This window comes from Glycine soja, chromosome 2, assembly GCF_004193775.1.
Source record: "Glycine soja cultivar W05 chromosome 2, ASM419377v2, whole genome shotgun sequence".
Lineage (NCBI taxonomy): Eukaryota > Viridiplantae > Streptophyta > Magnoliopsida > Fabales > Fabaceae > Glycine > Glycine soja.
The window spans coordinates 45,626,529-45,652,160 of record NC_041003.1 but is presented as its reverse complement, the minus strand read 5'-3'; the positions used below and the strand labels follow the sequence as shown (position 1 = coordinate 45,652,160).

The following is a 25,632-nucleotide window of genomic DNA, read 5'->3' as shown; positions in this document are numbered from 1 at the left end:
AACCTTCATCTACAAAGGGAGTTTGTAATGTTAAAATAAATTTGATTAATAAAATACAAACTAATATTTAATTTATATAAAATGTCATAAACTTGATTTTTTGGATATAAGCTTGCCATCCAATGGTCATAAAATATTATCAAGTCAAATAAGTTTGACAACATCTACACGTAGAGTTAGTAGATCTCTAACTAATCAAAATATACTATTAATAATCAATTATTATATGATGTACATTAAATTATATTTGTATAATTATTTTCAATTTGTTCCGGAACAGTTGCATATTGTTGCTTTTTAATATGTACCTGCGAAGTACAAAGAAAAGACATAAAAAAGTTAGAGAAAAATTATATATATATATATATTAATTATTTATACAACTTTCATTATTTAATAAATAATTAAATAAAAGTATAAGAATATTAATTAAACAATAAGATGTTAAATAATAATAAAAAATATATGATGTCATCATCGTGAAAAAATTATAGAATAATATAATATATATGTACGTGTAGGATTATTTAAATCTAAACAGGACAAAAATAGCATGAAAGAATAGAAATATTCATATTCATAAAAAAAAAAAAAAATGAACACAAATTTGGAAGGTCAAGTGGTCAAACATTAGATAATCTCACGTAAGGTGCGAGTGCGAGTGTGAGAAGCACCTCTCCAACGCCGACACCCACTTTTACGATTTACGAAGAGCAGGTAATTTACAGTTTTAAATTAGATTTAAATATATTTTTATTTTAATGTAATTTAATGTTTTTTTTTCTGATTTTTTTATTTAGTTCTTATAAAATATATTTTTTTTATTTTTTATTTTTAATGTAATATTACTTTAAAGAACTCAAAAAGTTAGTACAGTCATGTAAAATTTTATTGTATTTACACAAATAAAAATAATTTATTTGATAAAAAAATTCATATTTTATTTTTATTATATGTAATTTTTTTTAAAATAACAGCGTGAATAGAATTAATCTCTAACTCATTCATAATTTCTAACCTAAGACCAAAAATATCACTTTAAACAATAAAAATATTATTTAAAACATTTTAAACACAAAAATGAAATAATCGTATTTTGTCAGGAAAAAAATTAAAAAGAAACGTTTAAATTATTACATAATAAAAATATATTTAAATCTTTAAATTATACTTTATAAAGTAAAAAAAGGTACTTTCGAATTCGATGGTCTTATCCATTAAGAGTTGCCTAATGTGAATGCCTACCTACTTGGAGTTGAGATTGCAGCAGCATGGGAACACTATAAAGTAAAAACAGAAACCCAAAGGAGATTATCAATTGGAAAAAGATAGTTGAACACTCGAAGGAGTTTCTACACCTCAATAATTAATACATTAATGATGCGAGGTGATAAAAATAATAAATAGAAATAATGAAGTATCAATAAAAATGTTTATATTTTTTAGGTGTCCTAAAACTCCCTAAAGTCTTTAACAATAATGATACAGTGTAGGGCTATGTTTTTTATGGGGAGGCATTTCCATCATTTTTCTTCTTTTTCTTTTTTCTATTTATAAGATCTAAAATATAATATTTTTTACATAAATTGTTTTTAGATTAAAAATACCTTTCATTAAAGATAATGCATTGATAAATTATTAGAAGAGAGAAATAATAATGATGATGATAGTTTTTTTAAAAAATTATAATTTTTTTAAAAAAATATTATTATCAACTAAATCAATCACTTTCATTAATCTTGGTAAATTAGATAAATTGAGTTTTATATATAATAATAGAGAAATGTTTTTTAAAAGTTATATCACACATTATTTTCTCCTATTTTTTAAAATTTATATTTCAAATATTAATTCATTGTTTTATATATTCTTTAACACTCCTCTTATTTTTTTAAGTATACATGCATGATCTTCTTACGCTCACATCCTTTTTAAATCTATAATATTCTATCTCAATTCAAAATTAATTATCAATTTTTTTTATTTTTAAAAAATATACATAATTAATAATAATTTTATATCACATATTGAATTATAGGTTTAAATACATTTTTTTTCATTTTTGTCCTTATAATATTATTTTTCGTTTTAATCATTATAAAATGCGTATTTTATTTTTCATCCTTAAAACACTTTAAAGAGTACAAAAATATCAAAAACAAATTAAAAGGATTAAAAGAAAAAAATTACAAGAATAAAAATGAAAAAATGTTAAATTACCCAAATTAAAAAATATTTAAACCTAAATTGTTTATTATAAATTTAAAATATAAATTTTATATTTAAAAATATTTATTTATTATGAATCTGAATTATAATAGTATAATTTATGTAGTTAAAAATATTAATTATTTGCACCATATATGAAGAATTTATTATTTATCTGGTGGCCTGACTACCAAAATTGACTAAATCATTAATTGTTTCTCTTTTTTGACAATATCCAACGTCATCATACTATCTCATAAACGCAACTTCCCTTGACAGGTAGACAAACCACATATGAAAAGAACATGAGGTACCCCACTTCTTTTTTTTTTCTCAAATAGGTTGTACAAAACTACAATGACATTGATTAAGATTGAAGCTTGGTTTGGCCTACCCACTACTATTGTTATAAACCAACCAAACTAGTGTTTATCCCCTAACAACCAAAGTTTCCCCACTACTATTTACCATCCATATCACTAAACTAACCTATTTTTATTTTATTTTATGCATAGTAGCAATATTCCACCAATTCACACATGCAATCCCATCATTGATAATTCAACTTTGGTTTTGTCAACCCCTTACTACTAAAGCATCCCTCCCATAATCCCAATATAAATACCCCCCACAAAATTCGGTGAGGCAAAAAAAAAAAAAAAAAAGAAGAACACGTACCTTAATTTCGCCAAATCAACCAAAGACAAAAAAAGAATCCAAAGGAACAGAAGAGAAAGCTTGAAGCTATGGGGAACACCATGGGAAGGAGTAAAAAGGCCAAGGTGATGAAGGTGGATGGAGAGACGTTGAAACTGAAAACACCAGCGAGAGCAAACGACGTCGTAAAGGACTACCCGGGCCACGTGCTTCTGGACTCCGAAGCGGTGAAACATTTCGGGCTTCGGGCCAAACCTCTTGAGCCGTACCAGGAACTGAAGCCCACAAAGATTTACTTTCTCGTTGAGTTACCCAAGATTCAGCCCGAAGAGGAAAAAACGGCGCTACCGAGGAGGGTGCGATCCAGTGGGATACGCGGCATGAACGCCTCCGATAGGCTCCAGCTTCTCATGCTCTCCAAACGCTCCGTTTCGGACCTCCCGCTCTCCAGGCAGAGCCCCAATCTGGGCTCTGATGGGCCCATCAGGGTTAAGATGAGGCTCCCCAAGGCCCATCTGGATAAGTTGATGGAGGAGAGCACCGACGGCTCCCAGGTGGCCCAGAAAATCATAAGTTTGTATATGGGAACCAATGCCGGCGAGGGTGCTGCCGGAGTTTCTGCGCCGGAGGACGGTGGCCGGAAGACTGTGCACAATCACAAACCACGTGAGGTATGTATTTCTTTTGCGAATATCTTGGTTTTTTTATTATTATTTATATTAATAATAAAGAAAATATCCTTATTTGATGTGCATATTTTATTAGATTATTTTTAAATTGTTATTATTTCTTTCTTAATAATTATTCATTATTCTTATGTTATATTTATTTTTAGTTGAAATAGGTAAAGAGACACTGAAATCTCTTTAAAAAAAACATTATTATTATTCTTGAATCTTTGAAAGTGGGTTGAACTTTCGTATCTGTTAGTGTTTGGTCGTTTGTGTTCACGGGCGCTTATTAAGGCGTCGGTTAATGCTGATGTCGACGTACGCGAAATTGCATGTGGCTGCTTAGACAGGGTCGTTTTCTTGTACCGGATTTCATGGGATAGTATAGTTATATTTTAAGCGTTTATACTTCCAAGTTGAAGATTTCATCATCTTTATACTTGCTTTTTCTTCAAAAACATCTTCTTACAAATTGCTTTTAAATAATCTCTCAATAAGTTCTCTTTATATTGTTAGAGGAAATAGAATCAAACTATTTTAATACCAGCCATACTTTGTTTTAAAAAGTTGAATTATACTTCAAATAAGCACCCTAACTCAAATTCGTATTAATTAAATGCATGTTTAGTTCTATTAATGTGTTTGGTAACAAGTTGGTTTGCACTGAACTTCAATTGTTGAAGCAATTAATAATTGTTTGTGTTGATTATGTACTGAATGCGGATCCTCATCGACTTACCAAACATTCACTGTATCCGGAAAGATTTGCATCAAGTTAGAAATCACAAATAGTAGTTTCTGCATTTGTTTTTTCCATTTGATGTGAAAATACAGGAAAATGAGTGTTGAAAACGCGTGTCCAAACACTCCGTAAGTCTAATATGTTTTGGCTTTAATTAATTGCGACTGCTTTCTTACATGAGGACAACAAATACTCTCTTTCCGATCTCCAAACGTGTGGAATAGGGGTTGCAAATAGGTAAAAAAAATAAAAAATTAAACCTATCTGATTTTGAACTGTTTAAACCGGTTTGTTTAATTTTACATTTAAATAGTCAAACTAATCTTGAAAATTGGTTCAAAATTAAATTGGTTTCAAAAAATTGATTCAATCGATATTTAAATTGATTCTAAGGACAAGACCAATTTTAAACTAGTTTTTGAATTATTTTTTTCAAAAAAATAAAATAAAACTCAAGTGAAAATTGATTAATCGAACTATTGTAAAAATAATTCCATTAACTAAATTAATTTTTATAAAATAGTATATTTTTTTCTTGAACCAACTCGAATAAAAATCGATTTAAATTTGGTTACAATTCAACCGAATCGGTTTGTTTGCACCCCTAGTGTGTGGAGAGTATTTCAGTGTTCATACAATCATACACCACGTTTTACTATTTGCTTCAATTTGATGGACTTGCTTCGATAAATTAATCTCAGTTAAAGACAAATTTGAGCATATTAATCCATGTTTAAAATTATTTATTTATTTGAAAGTGATTTTAATATACTATATGTAGTTTTGGTGGTATTAATATAATATTAAATGAAAAATAATTTTATCAATATTTTTCTGTTTATTGTAAAAATAGCAAAATGTTGGTTTTACAATAAAGAATTAGCATTAATTAAGACTTCAAATTTAACTTTATCTCATACAAAATGAAGTTGCGTCGAGGGAAACAGACAGGATTTTGGAAGTTTATGTAAAATCAAACACGCCAATTAAAGAATAATTCACAAATTTGGTAGTATTACATGTGCACCCAATTATAGTACTCGTCGTTTACTGATTGTGGTCATATAGATCCACGAAACAATATATTATCCGAGACTTAGACTTGGTGAGAGTTGGTGTATTAAAATAACGAGTAAAAAAAGAAACATTTCACATGTATGTAGTTTCCTAGCAGTTCATTTAATTTCCTAAGTAACTAATATGCGATTCTTCAGGGGATTGTGTTAATGCTATTTCTTGAATTGAATCATATGATTTTGCAGAAACGGGTGAGTTTTAGCCCAATGGAAAATGAAGAAATTCATGTAGTAGGAGCTTCTCAATAAGGTTACTTTCTTCCTTGTAATTAGTATTTAAGTAGAAGCAAAGTCGTGACCAAGGCAAAAATGCAGAAGCAAGAAGCTAGCCGGAGCAATAACACTCTCATAGGTTCGTTTTGGTGCGTCTGAAGCATGTTAATTTTGTTCTGTAATTAATGTGTAACCTACTTCACTATGAGAGCAGATATAGATATGTATATACATGCATTTATTTGTAGTGATATGGTTAGAAGATTATTGCTTCGAATTTGATCCTCTTTGCCTTGTTTGTTTAACATTTTTTAATTTCTACCAGCAAACGACCCGGCGTTAAATATTATGCTAAACAAACACACCAAAACACTCATTTCAAGGTTTAAACTTTAAAGCCAGATTTTTTTTTCTTGGCTGAACGAGATATATATCTTATTTACGTCTAATGAAAAGATTGAATGATCAATCTGTGTTTGGAAAATTTGTCTCTTGTGCCTTTTTCCCAAGCAATATTTTGGAACTAGTCAAAACTAAACACACTATAATGTTATTCCAAGAATTCTTTAGGGTTGTATTTGGGTATGGGGTTTTGGAGAAAGAAAATAAAGAAGAAAAACTGTCATTTCCAATAAATATTAGTTTTAAATTTGACAATTGTTTGAAGTAAAAAAAATAGCATAGAAAATTAACATAAATTTAATGTTCTATTTTGTATTTATTTTATAAACATTATATAACTCTCTTAATTAAAAAAAAAATTGTCCTCCACTTATTTTTTTCTTCCAAAACGTCACCCTTAAGCAAACCCTGAAGAATTAGTTTAGATAAGGAAAGTTATTTAAAAGATTAATTTGGCTGTATGATGCAAAAATAGAAAATTTTAATTTTGGTGTAATAATGTGTGTTTGATACAGTAACAACAATTAAGCCTTTTTACTTATATTGTGTGAAGCATGATGTATCATACAGAAATAATGTGGATTTGAAGCCTTTTACCCAATTATTGTTTGAGTAAAACTTTCTTACATCAATTATTAAACATTCAAATTATAAATGTGACATTTATTTTAGTAGTAAGACTTTATTAATATTTTTTGCAAGTAAAAGAATAATAATTTAAACTTCCTTCTACTAATATTTTTTATCATATATATAACCTTAATTGGGCACATAGAGCTTTGGGTGAGGTGACTCGAGGGGCGGAAGAAGGGGAATTGGGTCAGGCTTTGCGCGGGGCGTGTAGTGGACTGAGTATAGGAAAAATGCTAGCCCCAAAAACCCTTATATAGTAGTCTACATATACAACTTATGAGAGTGAGATTAATTTTCAAGATTTACATATTTTTTTAATTTATTATTATTATTATTATAATATTCACATTCAAATTTAAATTAAATCTTTTTTATTATTAAATTACAAAAATAATATTTTAAACTTAAATAATTTGTGTTAATTATTGTTATAATCATGATATTATATTTAAATACAAATTAAACTATATTTATTTTAAGTTCGAAAAAATTATATTTTTTTAAAATGCTATTATTAAAATTATACTATCATCTTTATATTTAAAACAAATTAAAATTTATTTTTATTTTTATAATTATTTAATTCATTTGAAAAATACAATAAAGTTATTTTAATCTATATAATTAAATATAAAAATATTCTCCTCATTCATTTGTAGAAATTAAAATGTTAGTACTTAAAGTTTTAAATAAAAATGATTGGTAGACATTCTTCATAGCAAAAAATATAATAAATAATATGATATGATAAAGAAAAAAAATAAAAAAATTGATATATCAATAAAATATTATCAAATGTATAAATCAAACTGATACAAAATTATTTATGTTTAAATAGTACTCTTCAGTTTGAATGTTAAATATACAGTGTTATTAAACACTTAAAGTTTTATACCATAATAAATCTATTAGGTTTATCTCCCATAAAATTACTTGTAGCGTTTTTTTTTTTTTTAACAAGTGTTTAGAGTAGAAAATCGCATTCTTCTTTATATGTTGCATCGAGCATTACTCTAACCATCCAATTAAAACAATGAAAAGAGTGAGAGGGGGCGGGGATCATTTAATCTGTGGGACTTTCTAAATTTTCTGGTTGGGCAAAAAAACAACCAATAAAAACAAGGAAAAAAAGGAAATTGGTGAATTTTACTATGTCTTTTTTTCTCTCTTCATGCAAAAGCATAATCTAAAGCCATTTAGTGAGTGGTTGAAAACCTTATCGGAATCGATTTTGATCCCAAAACCGAGGTGTTACCGTGAAAAATTAGAAACAAACAGTTGCTTCGCAGACACCATGAGAAAAAAAAAAGCAACATGGGGTCATAGCATCCCTTAACCAAACAGACACTTAAACCAATTTATTAACAAATAGCAAAATGTATTTATTTACTTTAAAATATTTTAAAAGCGTGCACTGAATGAAATGTCCAGAACGACAGACACATTCTACAACTACCAAACTAAAGCTACAAACATGTGGTGACTACTAAAAGAGAATCAAAGCTACAAGAAACACATAACAGATTCTATGTTTAATCGTCAAACACGGGAAAAGCCTCCTTAATCCTAATACATTAAATTAAACTTCAATTACACGATTGAAAGACTTCACAAAGTCAACCGTGTAGAGGGTGAGAAAATGAAAGTTTTTCACTGTTCACACAATACAATCCCTGCTTCAATTAAGTGTGTCTGTGCAATGCAACTTGAGAACTGGACAATTAATTTGATCCATTCATTTCGAATTACGTGGTACCAAAATCAATCAATAATGAAAAGTGTCATGAGCTAGATACGTTTATTTCTAGCATTTCCTTCTGTAAATTATAAAAACCTGATAACAAAATTAAAAAGAAATTTTAAAGAATAAGATAAGAGACCAAGAAGAAATCAATCCCATTATAAGTTTCATGGAAAAGTTTCTAAGCTCCGTGTCTATCCCTGCAAAGCCAACACGTTTCACACAAGTTCCCACAAAAAAAAAGTTGCCAAGTTTATTTCCTATGTTACAATATAGTAGCAAACTCTAGATACTGTCCAAAATCTGAGCAATTAGTTAGCAAGTTCTAATTGAAGCCACACAAATACAATTTCTAACCATACTCATCTCCACAACACAAACGAAAAAGAAGTGTTAATTTTTCTCTTCAGAATCATTCTCAATCTTCCCAGAAAAGCTAAGAGGACGACACTTTTCTCCCATCAAGATGTTCTTCCTCCAAAGGGCTTCTTCATCTTGATCACTATATTCTCCCTCCACTTCTCCCTCTTGCACTTTCCTCCAAGACAACATCTTCACCATGGAGAGTGCCCTGTTGCCAATATTGCTGTTCAGCTTCGAAATCAGCTTGTGCTCCTTGGAATTCGTTTTTATTGCTGCTTCTTTCTCTGCTTCTAAGTGGAGCTTCTTCAGTTTGTCAGAACCACAGAGAAAAGTGATGATGGAAAATAAACACAAGACTGAGAGTATAGCTAAGAAAAGTGTGGGGATGGGCATGGAGGAGAATAGAAGATTGTGCATGGAAGAGGTGAGAAGAGGCCTCGCCATGGGTGAGAACTGAGAAATGAAATGAAGTTAGTTAGTTACTTAGAAGAGAAGGGTTGGATGGTGGTGCAATAAAAAGAGACAGAGCAAAACCTTGGTTTAAGAGTATGTCACACGCTCTAAATGCCAACAACTCCTATTTGCCTGTCATTAAGATTTTGACACTCCATTACCAAGCTGTAAAATACGTGTGGAACTCTACACTATATCATTACATATATATTTGTATACTGTGCAGTATTCTTTTTTCTTTTTTTTATCTCTGGAGAACATGGAAATTTGAAAAAGCAAATATACATATCTTTCCCTTGGACATTATAAAAAACTTTCTTTTGAATAGCCGTGTACTAATAAAATATAACAATTTCGTCAAGTCTTTTTACAGAGTACAAACCAACGGGTACTTTGGCGGGTTTTATTTATTTTATTTTGAGTCACTATGTTTTTAATTCAAAATTATAAAGGGTGATATTCTTTTTTTGTAATTTAAAATAAAAATATATTATTAATTATAAAAAATCAAATATCATCATTTGTCCACATCTTTTGATGCAAGCTATTTGTTAAGGAATTTCTCTTACTTAGCCCCCACCCCTACGTGGGTGTACCCATCTTAGTCAATTTTATCTAAATAAAGTGATTTCTCTGTCTTATTTTTTAAATAAGTCAAATTATATACATACCTCACATAAGTTGTGCAACTTTTTTTTAATATATACTATTAATATATTTTTCTTATTAAACAGTATCTAATCCCAAACGCTAATTTACAATATCACTACCGTTATTTATCATATAATTTTTGCACTGACTTTTCAAATATACTTTTATTTTATAATAAAAAGGTGTAAAAGATAATAGATCATTATTAATGAGCAAATACCAAAATTCCTTAATGACCTAGGAGTGTATGTAAGTACAAATGGGCATTGCTTGTCTAAAGGGTTTTACTTGACTTAGACTGGTAGACTTTTGGGTCATTGTTTTTGTCAGTATTTGTTTTCCATTTGTAAAACGTCTTCTTTCTAGTCATACACATTTACTTTAAACTATGTTCTAATTGTCTAATGTTGCTTTAATTGAGAAGGAAGAAAACTGGAGAATCTTCTAAGCAAAGACCACAGGACTCCCAATACCATCTGAAAAATTCTAAAATAGTTGGGAGTAGATAGTTGAAGGTTTTTCATTATTTCATCTCTGGCTAATTAATTAATTATTTATGATTGTTAGTTACCAGCACCTTTGGAACAATTGTCTTGGCTAGTATTTATATATGGGGCTTGAATTGAACCACCGTGCTTGATTAATTGGTAAGGTTCAGAGTTGGCCGATTTAGGCACAAGGTGGCCATTTCCCTTTTATGAACTTGAAGAGGTAGAGATGGTGTTGGTAGCTACTAAATTTTGCAAGTCTGTGTTTTCAGGAGCTGTTATGTACTACTAGATGATGTTGGTTTGAGTCATTTTATATTTAGATCCTCTAGAAGGGAAAAACAACATAAGGTATTTTAGGTATTTTTTGAATGAATGATTTTAAATATTATATAGCATCCTCATACTAATGCTCTAATATGGTAAATATTATACGCGTTTCATATTTTCAAGATAATAAATACTTATTTTTTCGTTCCATATTTTCTTTATAAGATAATAAGAAGATTTATAGGGGAATTAATCGAAGGTTATAATATTACTTTTTTATTATTAAATAACAATATAGATTAAAGGTTTTAAACTCTAATTTTAACTGAACAACACAAAAAAAATGTTTTCTAAAAACAAAATTACTTCCACCAAAATTCCATTTAAAAGGATTTAAAAAAGAGGCTCTTACCTATTAAATTGATAGGAGTCAAGGGACCACTGAAGGATTTTTACTAAAGGTCCTGTAGCCAAATCTATTAGGTTACTATGCATACTTTTATTTTAATTTATGGCTCCAATAATTATTTTGGGTTTGAGGGAAAAAAGATGAATAGTGGCTGTTCCAGTCAAGGTGTCAATTCCTTATGGTCATGAACTTCTCAAATCACCATTCATTTGACACTCATGGAGTGACAGTGGAGATCCATGGCTTTATTTTATTAATTAAGTCATCTTGATACAGGCATCCAACATAATTGTTGCTATACCCATTAAAACCGTAAAATTTCATTTTTATGTAAAGCTTGGCGAATCCGTAAGCACCATACGAATAATTTTTATAAAATTTACTATCTAAATTTATATTTGTATTAAATATAGATTAGAAATTTTATTGTTATATATAACAACATTAATTATTTTATAATATAATTAATATATTAATTCAGTTGATTAGAGTGTCATATTAATAATGCCAAAGTCATAAGTTTAATTTCTACATGTATTATTAATTTTAAATTAATTTATAAAATATATTTTTATATACCAATCCATATTTAGCTTTAGGGAAAAATGGAATTTACTATTTTACTTTACCGGATGTACTAACAATTATGCTGATGCCCGTAACAACACAGCCTCCTTTTATTTGCTATGCCAACACATTTTCTAGCAAAGCCCAATACACCCTTCCCTGTTGACTGTAGTGGGCCATGCGATCCACTAACACTTACCACCAACTTTTCTGTAAGATTTTCACTATGTTCCCAAACATGGCTTATTTCAAATCATATTTTTGACCTATTTTTCTAACTAACTACTAATTTGTAAATAATTTGGTTATTATGCTAAAAAATAATTTGGATTTGTTTCTCATAAAGTTTACAACCTATTTGGTAGAACAGAAATAATGACTAAATAAAAAAAATTATAGCTTGAAAATATGACAAAATATCTAGCAATCAATGCGACTACTTGAGGAGGAAATTAGTCAAGCTATTTTATGAATTATATAAGGCATACGTTTGTTCAATATAGTTGTCTGACATTTTCTTAAGTATAATCTAGTATGGAAACAGGTCTTAGATATTAAATTTTATAGTGCAACAAAGATATCCGAATGGTCCCCTTAAAAATCAGTTCGTAAGGGGGTGACCTACCCAACTATATAAACACTTATCAAATTTACTAAACATAGGAAGTGGGACTATTCTAACATTAGACAAGGAGATTAGTTGACTATTTTTCCTATTTCTTATAGCAAAGGAGGGTATTAGTATTTCTAATATCTAGTAGTTGCCTACAAATTAATTTAATCGAGAGAAAAAATGAAACATTAGAAACTTACAATATTTAATTTTAGAACCAAACACAAACTTTTATGCCATCAAGAAAAAAATATTACACGTAACTAATCCTCTATTTTCGTATTTCCCATGCACCTTTGCTGTCTATGATTTTTAAATTTTTTTTCAGTAAGGCTATTTTTATATTAATTTTTACAGAAAAAAGAGATAAAAAAGAAAGATTATATAAAAGTAAAATTATTCATAAACTTCTGCTTTTCTGTTCATGTTCCATTTTAAATCTGTCTCTAGATGCATCTGTGATGTAAATGGAGAGTTTAATTGATCGATTGATGAGAGAAAAAAGGCAATGGTTCAATTCTGGCGTCAGGTTGGAAGTGCACTTTCTTAATCCCCTTCCACAACATCTGATTCCTTTCTTAGTTTCTTATCCCAATACAATCTTTTACTACAACGCGTCAAATGTTGGCTTTTAAAGAAGGTACAACTTAAATGTTACACGATTGAATAGAAAATCTATACTATAGTCTTTAAATAAATTATTCAAAATATGCTAAAGGCTAGTGTAATTCTACTTCCGCAGAATAGTTACAAGGTTCATTCTAAAAGGAAAAAAAAAAAAAACAGAATAATGAGATACTAATATGTTAGGTGAAAGGTACATAAAATGAAGGTGCCAATAATTTGTTCACGTATGGGGAGGAATAATGCCAGCTTTCCACTTTATACAAAGTGAAGTAGCCATTCTCTTCTATTGTTTCCTGATGCAAATCCAACTAATTAAGAATTTTGTGTAACAACTAAGCTTTGTAATCTAATTGAGTTTACTTTCTCTGCTACATTAAGGAGAACTGATTATTGACTGGTAGAAACAATAACTAATTAATTACGAATATAATTCTATATTACCTCATTATTTTTCCTTTAATAGATAGTCCAATTCGCTAGAAACTGAACACTTAGACGTTTGAACACCTTGCAAAAGCCATAGAAATTAAACAAGTGTATGTTTGGATGCATTTTTCTAAAAGCAATTCTAAGAAGAATAAAAAGAAAATAAAATGAATTTTTTTTATAAATTAAAATGAATTCTTCGTTAAGTAATCATTAGTTAATTTATAGAAATTTTTCATATAATTTTCCTAAAAGATGTAATGACATCTGTGAATTAACTAATGATTATTTAGTAGGGAATTCATTTTAGAAACTTATTTATTTTCTCTTAAAAATATTTCTAGAAAAGAATAACCAAATAAGCCCTGAGGTGTATCAGAGAGAATGATGAGGAAGAGAGCTTTGTCTTGTAATTGATGTCTCGTCACCATATACTTCATGCAAAAGGTAAGAATATGCTTACAACAGTTACAAAAAATTATATTTATACAATCTCTAATTTATATACCTTGGCTCAGAAGGAACCAAATTCCAAATACCTACAACTCCACAACACAATGGTGTCTCCTCCAACAAAGAGTTTGACTCCTCAAAAACTCACAATAGTAGTGCTGCTTCTTTTCTGCATTACAATTTCATCTCCGGTTTATGCCAACACATTTTCTAGCAAATTAGACCAATCACTGAGTTCTCAGCCAACACACACTGAAATCAAATGTGGATCATGTCCTTGTGGAAGCCCATGTGATGATCAACTTCTATCACCTCCTCCACCTTCGCCGCCACCGTTATTCCTTCCAGATATTTCCTCTCCAACCCCACCAGAGAGTTGTGATGATTCATCGCCACTACCACCACCACCACCACCATCATCATCACGGCCACCTCCAACACCGCCGCCGCCAAGGTTCATATATGTAACCGGTGTGCCGGGGGATGCATATGCATACTATTACTCTGCTGCACAAAACAGACTTGTGGGGTTGCTAGTTTTGGCTGGTTTGGGAGCACTGTCAGTCACAATGTTATTTGGGTGATGACTTCATCAAGCTAGCTTCATTGTTCAAAACTTTGTCTATTTATTCATCTTCATTTTATTTTTAACTTTAGGTACATCATCATCGTCTTCATTTTTATTTTTACTTCCATTGTTTTTTGTCTTTCCTGGTGAACTGATTCCAATGTGCGATGCCGATGAACAATTCAACCTTAACATTTGACGTAAAAAAATTCAGTTCTTATTATGTGATGCTCGTTGCTTTTCGCTCTAGTATTTTAGTTCAGATAAGCCCGTCACATGATGGTAAAGTAGTCTATCGCTGTATAAGTTTAGTTTTTAATCACCTTTTGAGAAGCATCAACTCTACTTCACAAGCTTGAGTTAGAAATTTTTTATTTCATATATTTAACGTAATTATATATTTAAGATTTAAACTTGTGATCATAATTTTTTTTGTCATATTTTCATCCGATATAATACATGAAAATAATGAAATGGAGAGCCCAAAAAATTAATAATTTATTTTTTATTGTTTCTTTTATTGGCCTCAATCTTTGACGTGTGCTTTTCTTTTTGAGTATATAATATAATCAATTTTAGTACGTTTGACACATTTAAAATTTATAATAAACAAATATTTTTAATATATAAATTATATTATAATTAAAATCTTAATAAGCAGATATTTTTAAACATATAAATTATATTTTAAATTTATATGATTAAATTTACAAAGAAGAGAAATAGCCGTAGGATTGGACCTCCACTGCACAAAGGAGTAAGAAAATTCAGAACTAGATCCTTTGAGCCTGCCAGGACCAAGTCCAAAAAAGAATATGATCAATTAACTTCTTTTGATCAAAATTTTCTCCCTTGAAAATACTTTTATTTTTACACGACCATATATTCCATACCGCAGAGCACCATACCAACTTCGAAGCCTCATTCTTCTTAGAAGAATTAACATTTAACAATGAATTGATGCAAGAAATGAGCTTGGGGATCAACGTCCAAAACTATATGAAATTTAGTGTGAGAAAATAGATTCCCATCGACTCCCCCCAACAATGTTATGTAGCCCTATTAACTGCTCTTCAAGAAAGCTAGCCGTGTGGTTTTTATTCTGAAGATGACTTGTCTATGGATCTAAGAAAATAATAGGCAAGTGCTCCAGCAATGGATCCAACAACGGGACCAACTACGTATACCCATAACCCTTTGTAAACATGTTTGATAAGTGCGGGACCAATACTTCTTGCAGGGTTCATGGAAGCTCCTGATACTGGCCTGCATGCAATTGCAAAATCAATTTCAATTTTAATAAGAAACCAACATATATAGCAGACTCTCGAACTATTCTTAGTAGGACAAAACTTATCTGCAGTTGCTCACGTATTTTTAGCATTGTTGTTCCCTCATAATTAAAGTTTCACTTCAATATAATTTATATTAATATTTAGTGCAATCTTTTACAATGTTATTTCTTTGTATTTAATAGTTATGTAGTGTTGTGTAAAATTTTGTCAACCAATCAAATATGATTAATTGATATGACTATTAAGATAGTTATTATAAATGAAAATAAATTTACTCTACCTGAAGATTTATGATAAGATGACATGCTATAATTATTTTATACTGTGAGGTCAGTGTATGACTTAACCTAATTTTTCAAATTTCTTTTATAAATGCCTTTATAATTGTGGAAATAAAACTCCAATTCTTATTAGACACAACAACAAAACACTAAAAAAAAACTATACTCCAATTTTTATCTGTATCAGTCATGCCTAAAATCAATATTTAAAACCTGCCAACGAATGACTAATTAGTAATTACCCGGCAATGAAGACATTCAACATTATAGTCATCCCAACTGCAACACCTGCAAAGTCACCCACCTGGGAATTTATCAAGCCAAACATAGAATGCTTATTATCAGAATCTTGGACTCACAAGAAATCAATACAGAAAGTGAAAACCATTAACTTGTTAAAGCCTTATATTATAGATTGTATGAACAAGTGCCAACCGCTCTGTCATCTGTAGAAACGGCAGATATAACAAACATCAAGAGAAAAGTGATAATGATTTCAGCAACTAAAGACTGGCCATTGGATCCAACTGGTACCGTTCCAAAGTAAGCTTTAGGCGTTACATCCAACATTAGGGCTAATGTGCCACTAGCAAGGATCGACCCCAGCAACTGAGCAAAAATGTAGAGTGGCACCTACATGCACAAAACTCATCATAGCAACACACTAAGACTCAATCTCAAACAAAGGACCATCAAATTTAATCATTATAAATTATAGCTCGCATATTTTTCTAAAAATTAAAGCATACCAAGATTATTAATCCATGTTTTTTTTTTCCTTTCAAATTTATAGCTTCATCTTGAAATTTAAACCGTGCAGGCGCTCGTATCTATAAACACCCCGGATTCTTTTCCTGGTTTTCATCTATGCCTCTTGGTTTTTTATCGGCAGTTGAGTTTTTTTTTACATGTTCTTTCTTTAGTAATTTGTAACAAGATAGGTGAAGACTATTAATAGGGACTTGGTATTATATATAGGGTTTCTATGTCAAGTAGTACAAGAGGTTGGATGGAGTATTTAAGTGGTTTAATTCTTAATTTGTTACCCAAGTTTTTAATTGTTTATCAATTGGTATTAGAGTTAGTCGTGAAGTCTCCATAACTGCTAAATAAGGAGAGGCTGACCAGAAAAGATAAGTGTATAGTGTTAAATCTTAAATATCGTAGAGTGTAGTCACCAGGACATTGAGTAATATGAGATGCTCCTTAATTGTGAGCACTTAAGGGAGCATTCGTGCCTTATTTTCATTTGGTTTCCTGTAAGTATCTCTTTTTGTAGACAATTATATTTAAAAATAATTTTGTATGTTATTGGTAACAAGAAATTTTTAAATTTTATCGATGATTAATTTCTGCCGAAAAATCTACCTATATATCTCTAATGTGATCTTCTCTTCTCATATGTATCTTTTACCCATCCACAAGATTTAAACACTTAAAAGGATTCAAATGCTGGTTCTACTTGGACCAACAACATTTTAATAATCACTCTTCAGTTTAAGGCATATTGCAAATTTAGGTACAATTATTTAAGTAATTTTTATGTTTACTATTCAGGATAATTCAATGTAGACTTTAAATATGTTGACCTTTACTAGAAAAAGAGGGGAAACTCTTATTTTAGTTAAAATAACATAACTAAAAGCACAGAAAGAATTGTGTTTAAGTATGGTCTTTCCAAAAATCCAAAGACTATAACAAAAGAAAGTTTACCTCTTTATATGAGAACCGGCGAAAGATGGCTAAAGTAATGGTGACTGCAGGATTGAAGTGAGCTCCAGAGATACGACGAAGAGAGTAAATCATGACCATTACAATCAGTCCCCATGTGACACAAACCCCTGGAAATGTGACTGAGCCATAGATCTTATTCACTGCCACAGAGCCACAACCCGCAAATACCACAAAATATGTGCCAATAACTTCTGCCATCACCTAGTCACAATCCAAAGAGAGAAAGAAACATTCCACCCTCATTTTATTTCACTCCTATAAATATTGTGTTTACTTGTGTGTGTGCAATTGTTAATTAACCGGTATATATTTGGATTATATTTGGATTGAAGTTAGAAATGATGTGCGCACGCGTTTCATTGCAAATCTAATGGATAAAAACAAAATGATTACAAAAATAAAGATCTTGATTTGGCCTTAATCTTTTGCTAAAATTACTTATATCTCAAAAGTATTTTTTTCACCTGAAACCGAACATGCACTTCTTCTTGTGAGACAAAAGATCAAGTGGTCACTGACCTTCTGCGCGAGGGTTACAACGTTAGAACAACAGTTATGTGACATGGAACATGTTCTGGAAGAGCTGGGGGAAGAAACACCCTCTTCCATACTTGACATTTCTTCTTCTTGGATGCCTTCAGATTTGGCTGCCATTGCTGTTAATGTGTCAGAGTGGCATGCACTTTATGATATAAACACTATATATCTCACTTGGAGATTTTGAAATGCTGTTTGTTACCAAAAGAATGATTGAGCCAAGTTATATACAAAGGTTGTTCTGTGATTTTTGACAAATTATTATCAACTTTTTTTTTCTTGTTTTAACTTCAATAAGCAACAAAATTCGTGCAAATTCGTAATACTACAACGGAAAAATAGATTTTAGATAGATTCTGTTTTAAAGATAATAACCACTGGGGAATTTGTTTCGGATACCCAATGAAAACGATACATCTAAATTGATATAAGCCAAAACTTTAGTTCTTGTTTGTTTTAGGGTTAGAAAATCATTTTTTTTTTCAGTTTTTGATTAAAGTAAATCTTTCAATAAAAATTAATATTAAAATCAAATTTATTTGTGTTGAAAACAAGACGTCCCGGTTGACTAGTTGAGATAAACTAGGATAAATATCCATTTTAGAATTTAAAACACAGTGCTGCTAACACGAAATTTTACAATTAAAAATTTCAAACTAAACTAAGTTTAGCACTTTCCAAACCTTTGCTATCATATCACTCAGCTTGTCAAGGCAAACTCGGTGTGAATTTTAAGTAGATCTTCTATATTTTTTTCCTCGGATGTCTAAAAGTATATACCTCACATGAAGATTAAACAATGTGTTTGGAAACATGTTAGGTCCTAGCTAGTAAATGTGGATCCCCAACACAACTAATGATCATGAACTAGTAAATGCTTTTGCGTTGTCTTTGATGTAATTTTGCACTAAATGTGGATCTCAATTGAAAAACCAAACATACATGCACTAAATTGTCTCTAGCTATTGTTGGAGTGCACGTGTTTCAGATAATGGTTATGCTTATTATTCTTTGTTCCTCTTCAAAATGCCACCCCTCATTCAAGATGAGCATTCAGTTATTGCCTTATTGGACGTGGAAGAGAGAAAAAAACAGTAATTGGGAACTATTTTAAGTGATGGTTAGTTGGTTCCGACAAAACCAGAACAAAAGTGCAACAAAATCTGAACTCTATCAAAGAAACTCGTGGAATAAGGTATTGGACTTGGACTTATTGAAGCTAGACAGCAATGAGTTAGTGTTGCAGGCTTGCAGCAGATTCTATGAAAGAAAAACTCAATTACTCTAATAAGCACTATAAAGAAATATGTAGCGTTCAGTCTAGGTGGTTTCTCTTCGATAATTAGTGCATCTCCAATGCTAAGGCTCTTAAATGGATTCTTCACTTATTTTTGTGGATCCTATAATATGTGTGTGAGTGGGTAGGTGTGTATGCGTGTAATGAATTAATGATTCAATTGTTATCCGTCATCATCAAAAGATTTAAGCCCTCCCTAAATTTATTGTAAATGATTCGATTGAATAGTCAAACACACAAACCTCACTCCATCAACATCAACATCAAATTTGCCACAACAATAGGTACTGCATTATTTGTCACCAAAATAGAAAATTCTTGCACTGATAAAAGTAGCATTGAAGAGTCCTTCTCTGATGTTTAAAATACCAAACTTAATAAAGAAAAAAGTCCTATCCGGATCTACCTTGTAGAAGTTCTTTCTTAATACGCAATTGTGCATAGAGGAGGAAGAAGGTTTGATAAGATTCTTAACTACTGTAAATTATTTTATGCAACAGCTCCTTTACAAATCAACTAGAAAATCAAGCTCTTATTATCATACAACATCATTTTTATTGGCAATTACCAGTCACTCGATACCTCTACGATGGCCTGGACTGGCATTTTTTTATTATGTTATATTTTCCTTTTCACTTTTCTTTTTTCTTTATATATTACAGAAAATTTATGTTGCTAATTCCAACTGGAAAGAAAAAGAGCAGAGAGAAAAAGGGTGAAAAGATACAAATTAAGAAAAGCCCCAACTAATATTTTGAAGAAACTTCAGAAGCACAACTTGCAATAGGCATTTCACTAGGGGTACATACAAGAGCCCTTTGCTGTAAATGTCTCAAACTCTGCTCCATGCTGACTTGGACCATCTCAGCCAGCATCTTCTTTGCTCTACCAGATTGATCATCCCCATCAATCTGTGATATGATGTCACACACTATGTTCTCAAGAATGTCAGGTTCAGCTTTAGGTCTTGAATATGGAGACTCTCTTAGTAACTGCAAAAGGGTACGTGCCTTTGGCTGAGACTTGGGGGTTCCTTGAACTGTAAGCTCAAGAAGTCCTGGAATAACACCTTCTCTAAGAATTGGTTCCCTATATTTACATCTATCACTTTGGCACATAGTCAGCAATGCCCCAACAGCATGTTCCCTACTTTGGGGGGTCCCATTTTCAAGAACTTCCACAACTGCAAGAACTCCACCTTCTTCAGATGTTAAGGAAATTCTTCCCTTTTCATAACCCACCAAGGATTCTATCAAAGCAGAGCATTTTTCAGCTATTTTTGAGGATTTTCTACAGGTTTTGAGAAGACTAACTATAAAAGGCATTGCATTTGTTTCAAGAATGATGCTGAGGTTTTCAGGTTGTGTTGTTGATAAATTGGACAGTGCCATCACAGCATCAACTTTAGCTTGAGGACTTCCATCTCTTAGAATATTCACAAGAAGAGGAATGGTGCCACAAGCACTAATGATTGGTTTGTTGGTTGGAGAGGCAGATAGAGTGAGCAAAGATGCAGTTGCATACTCCTGCAGATTTGGATTTGGTGACTTGAGGAAACTAATTATTGGCTCTAATGCACCAGCTTCCACAATGCTAATTTTGTTCCTGCTTGATAACAATGGGAATGAATTAAATTCAAGCCATAGAAATTACATAGCAGATAGTTAAACATCATTGAATATGAACCATTTGATAAAGGAAGACTAAGTGACTGGTACTTGTTATAAAGAGAACAGGATACAAAATATAACAGAGGGCAATATTTAGTGCATGTTTAACTGCCAGAAAGACCGAGAAAAACAATCATAATCCTGAATATTGTTTTTTTCTTTTTATTAGACTACATTTTCTAATAAAAGACACTATCAGATTATCTTCAATCCTAAGCTGGACATGCTCAAACAGGCCCCAGATGCAAGATTAATGCCAAGCTACAAAGGGGAAACAATTCCAAGACCAATATTTAAGCCAGATTAACATTAGATCCCCTGATTTACACACATATGATGATGGCTTAGAGTATGTCATAATTTTTTTATTTTTTGTGTGTGTGAGTACAATGAGGATAATGAAGTTTAAAAGCCATTAGGCCGAATTATTGGGTTTGTGATAAATTTATTTCTTCCAAAAGTCGAATATAGCAGAAATTTTCTATGATTATAGCTCATTTATGGACCCGACAATCTACCAGTTATTAGATAAAATATAATCATCAAAATATGCTATCCACCCCAGGGACCCAAAAAAGAGAGAGAAGGGAAATTTGAATGTGGAACACATATAAAAGTATGGTTTTCTCTTTACTTAAAGCATTCAATATAAAAGGTAATTAGGAATCAAAACACCGACCTAAAACTATAAATTTTTGGTTATGCTTTTTGACTACATGGAAAATCGAGAAGTGAAAATTTTAAATTGAAAATCACGTCAAAGTTAATGATAGAACAAAAATGTTAGGGAAGAAAAAGAAAGTATGAAAGATGGAACTTAAATGATTTTTACACTCCGCCGTAATATGTTGGCCACTCGTACATCTTGAAAGTGAGATATGAAAGTGATTTCATTAGCAACAATAGGTAAAATCAAAACATTTTTTTTATCTTTTTATATCCATTTCACATACAACCACAAGCATAGCCTTAATGCGAAGAGTACGAAAGTTGAAAAAAAAAGCCATTCGGTGATTGAATACCGCATTGAATGAAGGGACATGTAACATCTCCAACAATAAACATTAAAACGAGAGGGCACAGCTTACTTATATAATCAAGCGTAAAAGAAAAGTTAAATAGTAAAACAATAGCCAGAATTATAAAAATAAATTGTTTTTACTCTATGATTTAATAATTTTATAGAATATTTTTACTTTTATTATTTTCTTTGTGATATTTTAAAACTAGGACGAAATAATAAACCACATCTAAATCATGGCTCATTTGTTTGAAGTTTGTTTACTATTTCCCGTTGACAAATTTATACTGATTTATAACCAGTGCATCTTTTTGCAGGCCCCACCTTTTATCTATCTAATAATATTTCGCCAACAAATGATATCAGGTTAACTTCATTTAAAGACAAGCCTAAAACGTTAAAACGGTGAAGTGCACCATATTTACCAAACAAAAACCACCCTCCAATTTGATAAGATTCTATTGTTAAAGCATCCAATTATTTCTTGTTAACCTGTTTATGCACGCATTGAATCTATAAGAAACCATGATAAATCAATATCCAATCAGTACACGTGACACGGTATAAAAAAGTGAAAAACATTAAAAATGAAAAATATGACAAGCAAATACTCAAACTTCGCCTAGAATTTTCTCTTTTCTTCTTCAGAATATTTCATCAATTCAACCAACCAACTTTTGCACTCTAATTCTAAGCCATGAAATTTTAATTTTTTTTTCTGACAGAAATGGGAATACCAACCGCGAAAATTCCATTCATGCTCATCTTTCTTTCCTAAATCCTAACAGAAATCTGGCTGAGGTTAAAAAAAACCCTAAAATTTCTTTTATTTTTCTCACCTATAAAAGGGATGTAAATAGAAAAATAGGAAAAGACTAAAGAGCATATTTGAGTAAATAACTTCATTAAGTACTTATTTAATAAAGTTTTATTACTTGAGAGTTTAGATCGTAAATTAAATTATGAAACTTAAGGAAATAAGCTAATCAAATTTATTTTAATAAGTTAAACAAAACAAAAAGCTAAGACATAAACTATATATTTACAAACTTCTCATAATCTCTTCTAAATATCTACGAATAAAAAACCCATTGTTGTGGCATGTATGTATTTGTTTGTTCACCAAATTGAAAATATTTTATTCCCAACTTGACGATTCCGTGAATCCCATATGTTTCACAACATCCACACAGATTGAGTAATTACAAGAAAAATAATAATTAATATAATAAAGAAACCAAAATTATTCGCAAAAACTCAGAGGAGGATTCCTCAGAGGAATATCTCAGGACTCCGATACCGTAAATCCTATACACAAAGTCACAAATTAATTATAACAAACACTCTTCACCAAATTAAATAAAATAGTACGGCAACAATTACTATTATAGTATTACCATTCAACATTTATGTATTCTGAGACAAAATATTTTTTTTTTGGCTCCAAAATTGCAAATTGAGAAAAGGTGTTGATTCCAGTTAATAAAGATTGTTCAAGAGTAGAAGAGGTACGTACTTTTCGTCTTGTACGGCGAGGTTAAGCAGAGCGAGAAGCGCGGGTTCGTGGAACTCGGACGAGTCAACGCGGAGCATGGACACGAGTGGCGCCACGGCTTGCCGGAGCTGGCGGCGGCACCGCTGCGAGGTCTTGGTCAGGCGCCGGATGTCCCTCGCCGCTTGGACCCTCAAAACGGGGTCGTTCAGCTGCAGCAGCTCCAACGCCCGCCGTACGGCCACCGCTGTCGCCTCCGCCTCCGGTGAAAAACCTTCCATAAGTTATTAATCAGAGAGAGAGGAGAGAGAGAGATTGGTTTAAGCAAGCAACAGTAGTTATAACTCACAACACTGTCTATATATAGATATAGAGAGAGAGAGGGTAGTTGTTGGTTGAGACAGTTTCTCTCTTTCTTTTGAATTGGCCAAGTTATACTAACATTTTATCTGATTCAAAATTCCCTTGCCAAACCAGTCAAACACCCTTAGTTAGCGTTCAAGTAAGATTTCACAATAAAAGCTTGTAAAGAATTTATTGATTTGGATTTACTTTTTGATTTTATATAGCAAGAATTTATGAGTGTCACTGATATGTTACTGTTCTTGTTATGTATTAGAATATTGGTTAAAAATTAAATAAAAAATATTTATAATAAAAATCATACATGAGTATTAAAAAAAGTTATAAATAATATAATTTTATATATTTTAATAAATAAGTTTATTTTTTAATTTTTTAATTAAATACCAATAAACATTTGTCATATGTAATTTAGTAAATTAAAAAAATTTAGTTCAATTGATTGAACAAGGTGTAAATTACTATAACTTTTTGTTACTTGTATTTAATTTGTATGAATAACAATTGTTATTTAATATGTTTTTTATTAATTAAAATTTTTTTTGGTAATCAAAATTTATTAAAATAATGAATTAAAAATGAAATATTGTTGAGTAAAAACTAAAAATGATACTTTGTGAGTTATATTCAATTTTAGTTAAAAAGTATATTGATGTTATTGTTAAAAAAATATTGAATGAAATAACCTATTTCAAAAATTTAATTTCCACACTTTTTGAAGGCAAAAATTTTGTTATCAAATAATTAAAAATTATTTTAAACATGATAGAAATATTTATAAAGAATTTTAAACAAAATAAATTTAATATAAAATTAACAACAACACATGCAAAAAAATTAATATAAAATAATATATATATATATATATACACATATAAATTAATAAAAAACAAATTTAAAATAATTAAAAAACATTTTATAAAACGTTAAAAAAAATCAGTTAAGAAAAAAACGAGTTATGTTAACTGAGTTTTTTAAAAAATAAAAATATCATATTTAGAATAAAAACAAGCACTAGTTAAGAAATTGGTTTCTCTAGAATCGATTTGTTAACTAATGTGAAAATAAATAAAAAAAGTTGTGATGTTGAAAAACGATTCTTGAGGAATTGATTTTTCAACGTGAAAATATTTTGTATCATTTATGTAAATAATTTTTTTATTTATATTATTAGTGTAAATAATTTTTTTATATATTTTTAATGTAAAAAAATTCAAAATTATTTGTATAATAATTCAAATAAAATTAAAAAAAAATTGAAAGTGATCATGGTCCCCCTAAGCCACTCTCTCCTTTTTGCTTTATTAACAACCGTATTATACACGATAACTAAATTCATTTTTAAAAATGATGGTGTAAAATATTTTTATATTACGAATGTATTTTAATAAATTAAATTTATTTTCAAAATGATGCATATGTAAAAAACGTTCAAGCAAAAATTACTTTAGTTCAATAATGTGAAAAACACTTTAAGCTTTTACCAAAAAAACGAAGCTTATCCTTTTCGGATCGTCTGGTCTGGTGTATAATCTGTGGGAATTAAATTTATGGATTTTGTAATTTATTTATCTTATTAGTTAATACCATTAATAATTAATAGTGAATGAAATAAAGAACATTCTTTTCTCCTAAACTTGTATTTATTTGAGTTTTAAAAAAAAAGTTAGGCAAGTTAAGTCAGGTATTGTATTTCACTTTGATGACTCAA

At 30.2% G+C, this 25,632-nt stretch overlaps 5 protein-coding genes across 6 annotated transcripts; 2 read left to right on the top strand and 3 right to left on the bottom strand.

Annotated features, from left to right (window-relative positions):
* Positions 1-2,655: 2,655 nt before the first annotated feature.
* On the top strand, positions 2,656-5,853 carry LOC114398316 (uncharacterized protein At1g66480-like). 2 transcript variants are annotated; one of them, XM_028360512.1, is made up of 3 exons: positions 2,656-3,536; positions 5,541-5,645; positions 5,677-5,853. In XM_028360512.1, exons 1-2 carry the CDS (start codon positions 2,955-2,957, stop codon positions 5,601-5,603), a joined length of 645 nt encoding a protein of 214 aa, XP_028216313.1. In that variant the 5' UTR covers positions 2,656-2,954; the 3' UTR covers positions 5,604-5,645; positions 5,677-5,853. The 2 variants fall into 2 exon arrangements, with proteins under 2 accessions (XP_028216313.1, XP_028216306.1); XM_028360505.1 differs by having other exon boundaries at positions 2,657-3,536; positions 5,541-5,853.
* Positions 5,854-8,474: 2,621 nt separating this feature from the next.
* Positions 8,475-9,360, bottom strand: LOC114398308. The gene is made up of 2 exons (XM_028360495.1): positions 9,241-9,360; positions 8,475-9,159 (listed from the first exon to the last, which is right to left on the bottom strand). The coding sequence occupies exon 2, from the start codon at positions 9,148-9,150 to the stop codon at positions 8,737-8,739; it is 414 nt and encodes a 137-aa protein (XP_028216296.1). The 5' UTR covers positions 9,151-9,159; positions 9,241-9,360; the 3' UTR covers positions 8,475-8,736.
* A 4,407-nt stretch (positions 9,361-13,767) lies between these two features.
* Positions 13,768-14,247, top strand: LOC114376800 (leucine-rich repeat extensin-like protein 3). The gene has a single exon (XM_028335079.1). It carries the CDS (start codon positions 13,768-13,770, stop codon positions 14,245-14,247), a length of 480 nt encoding a protein of 159 aa, XP_028190880.1.
* Positions 14,248-15,328: 1,081 nt separating this feature from the next.
* Positions 15,329-18,195, bottom strand: LOC114371885 (probable aquaporin NIP-type). Its single transcript, XM_028329194.1, has 5 exons — positions 18,061-18,195; positions 17,521-17,742; positions 16,243-16,440; positions 16,050-16,111; positions 15,329-15,497 (listed from the first exon to the last, which is right to left on the bottom strand). Exons 1-5 carry the CDS (start codon positions 18,193-18,195, stop codon positions 15,329-15,331), a joined length of 786 nt encoding a protein of 261 aa, XP_028184995.1.
* Positions 18,196-19,840: 1,645 nt separating this feature from the next.
* LOC114398298 (U-box domain-containing protein 4-like) lies at positions 19,841-23,969 on the bottom strand. The gene is made up of 2 exons (XM_028360484.1): positions 23,583-23,969; positions 19,841-20,980 (listed from the first exon to the last, which is right to left on the bottom strand). The coding sequence occupies exons 1-2, from the start codon at positions 23,837-23,839 to the stop codon at positions 20,122-20,124; spliced, it is 1,116 nt and encodes a 371-aa protein (XP_028216285.1). The 5' UTR covers positions 23,840-23,969; the 3' UTR covers positions 19,841-20,121.
* Positions 23,970-25,632: the final 1,663 nt, after the last annotated feature.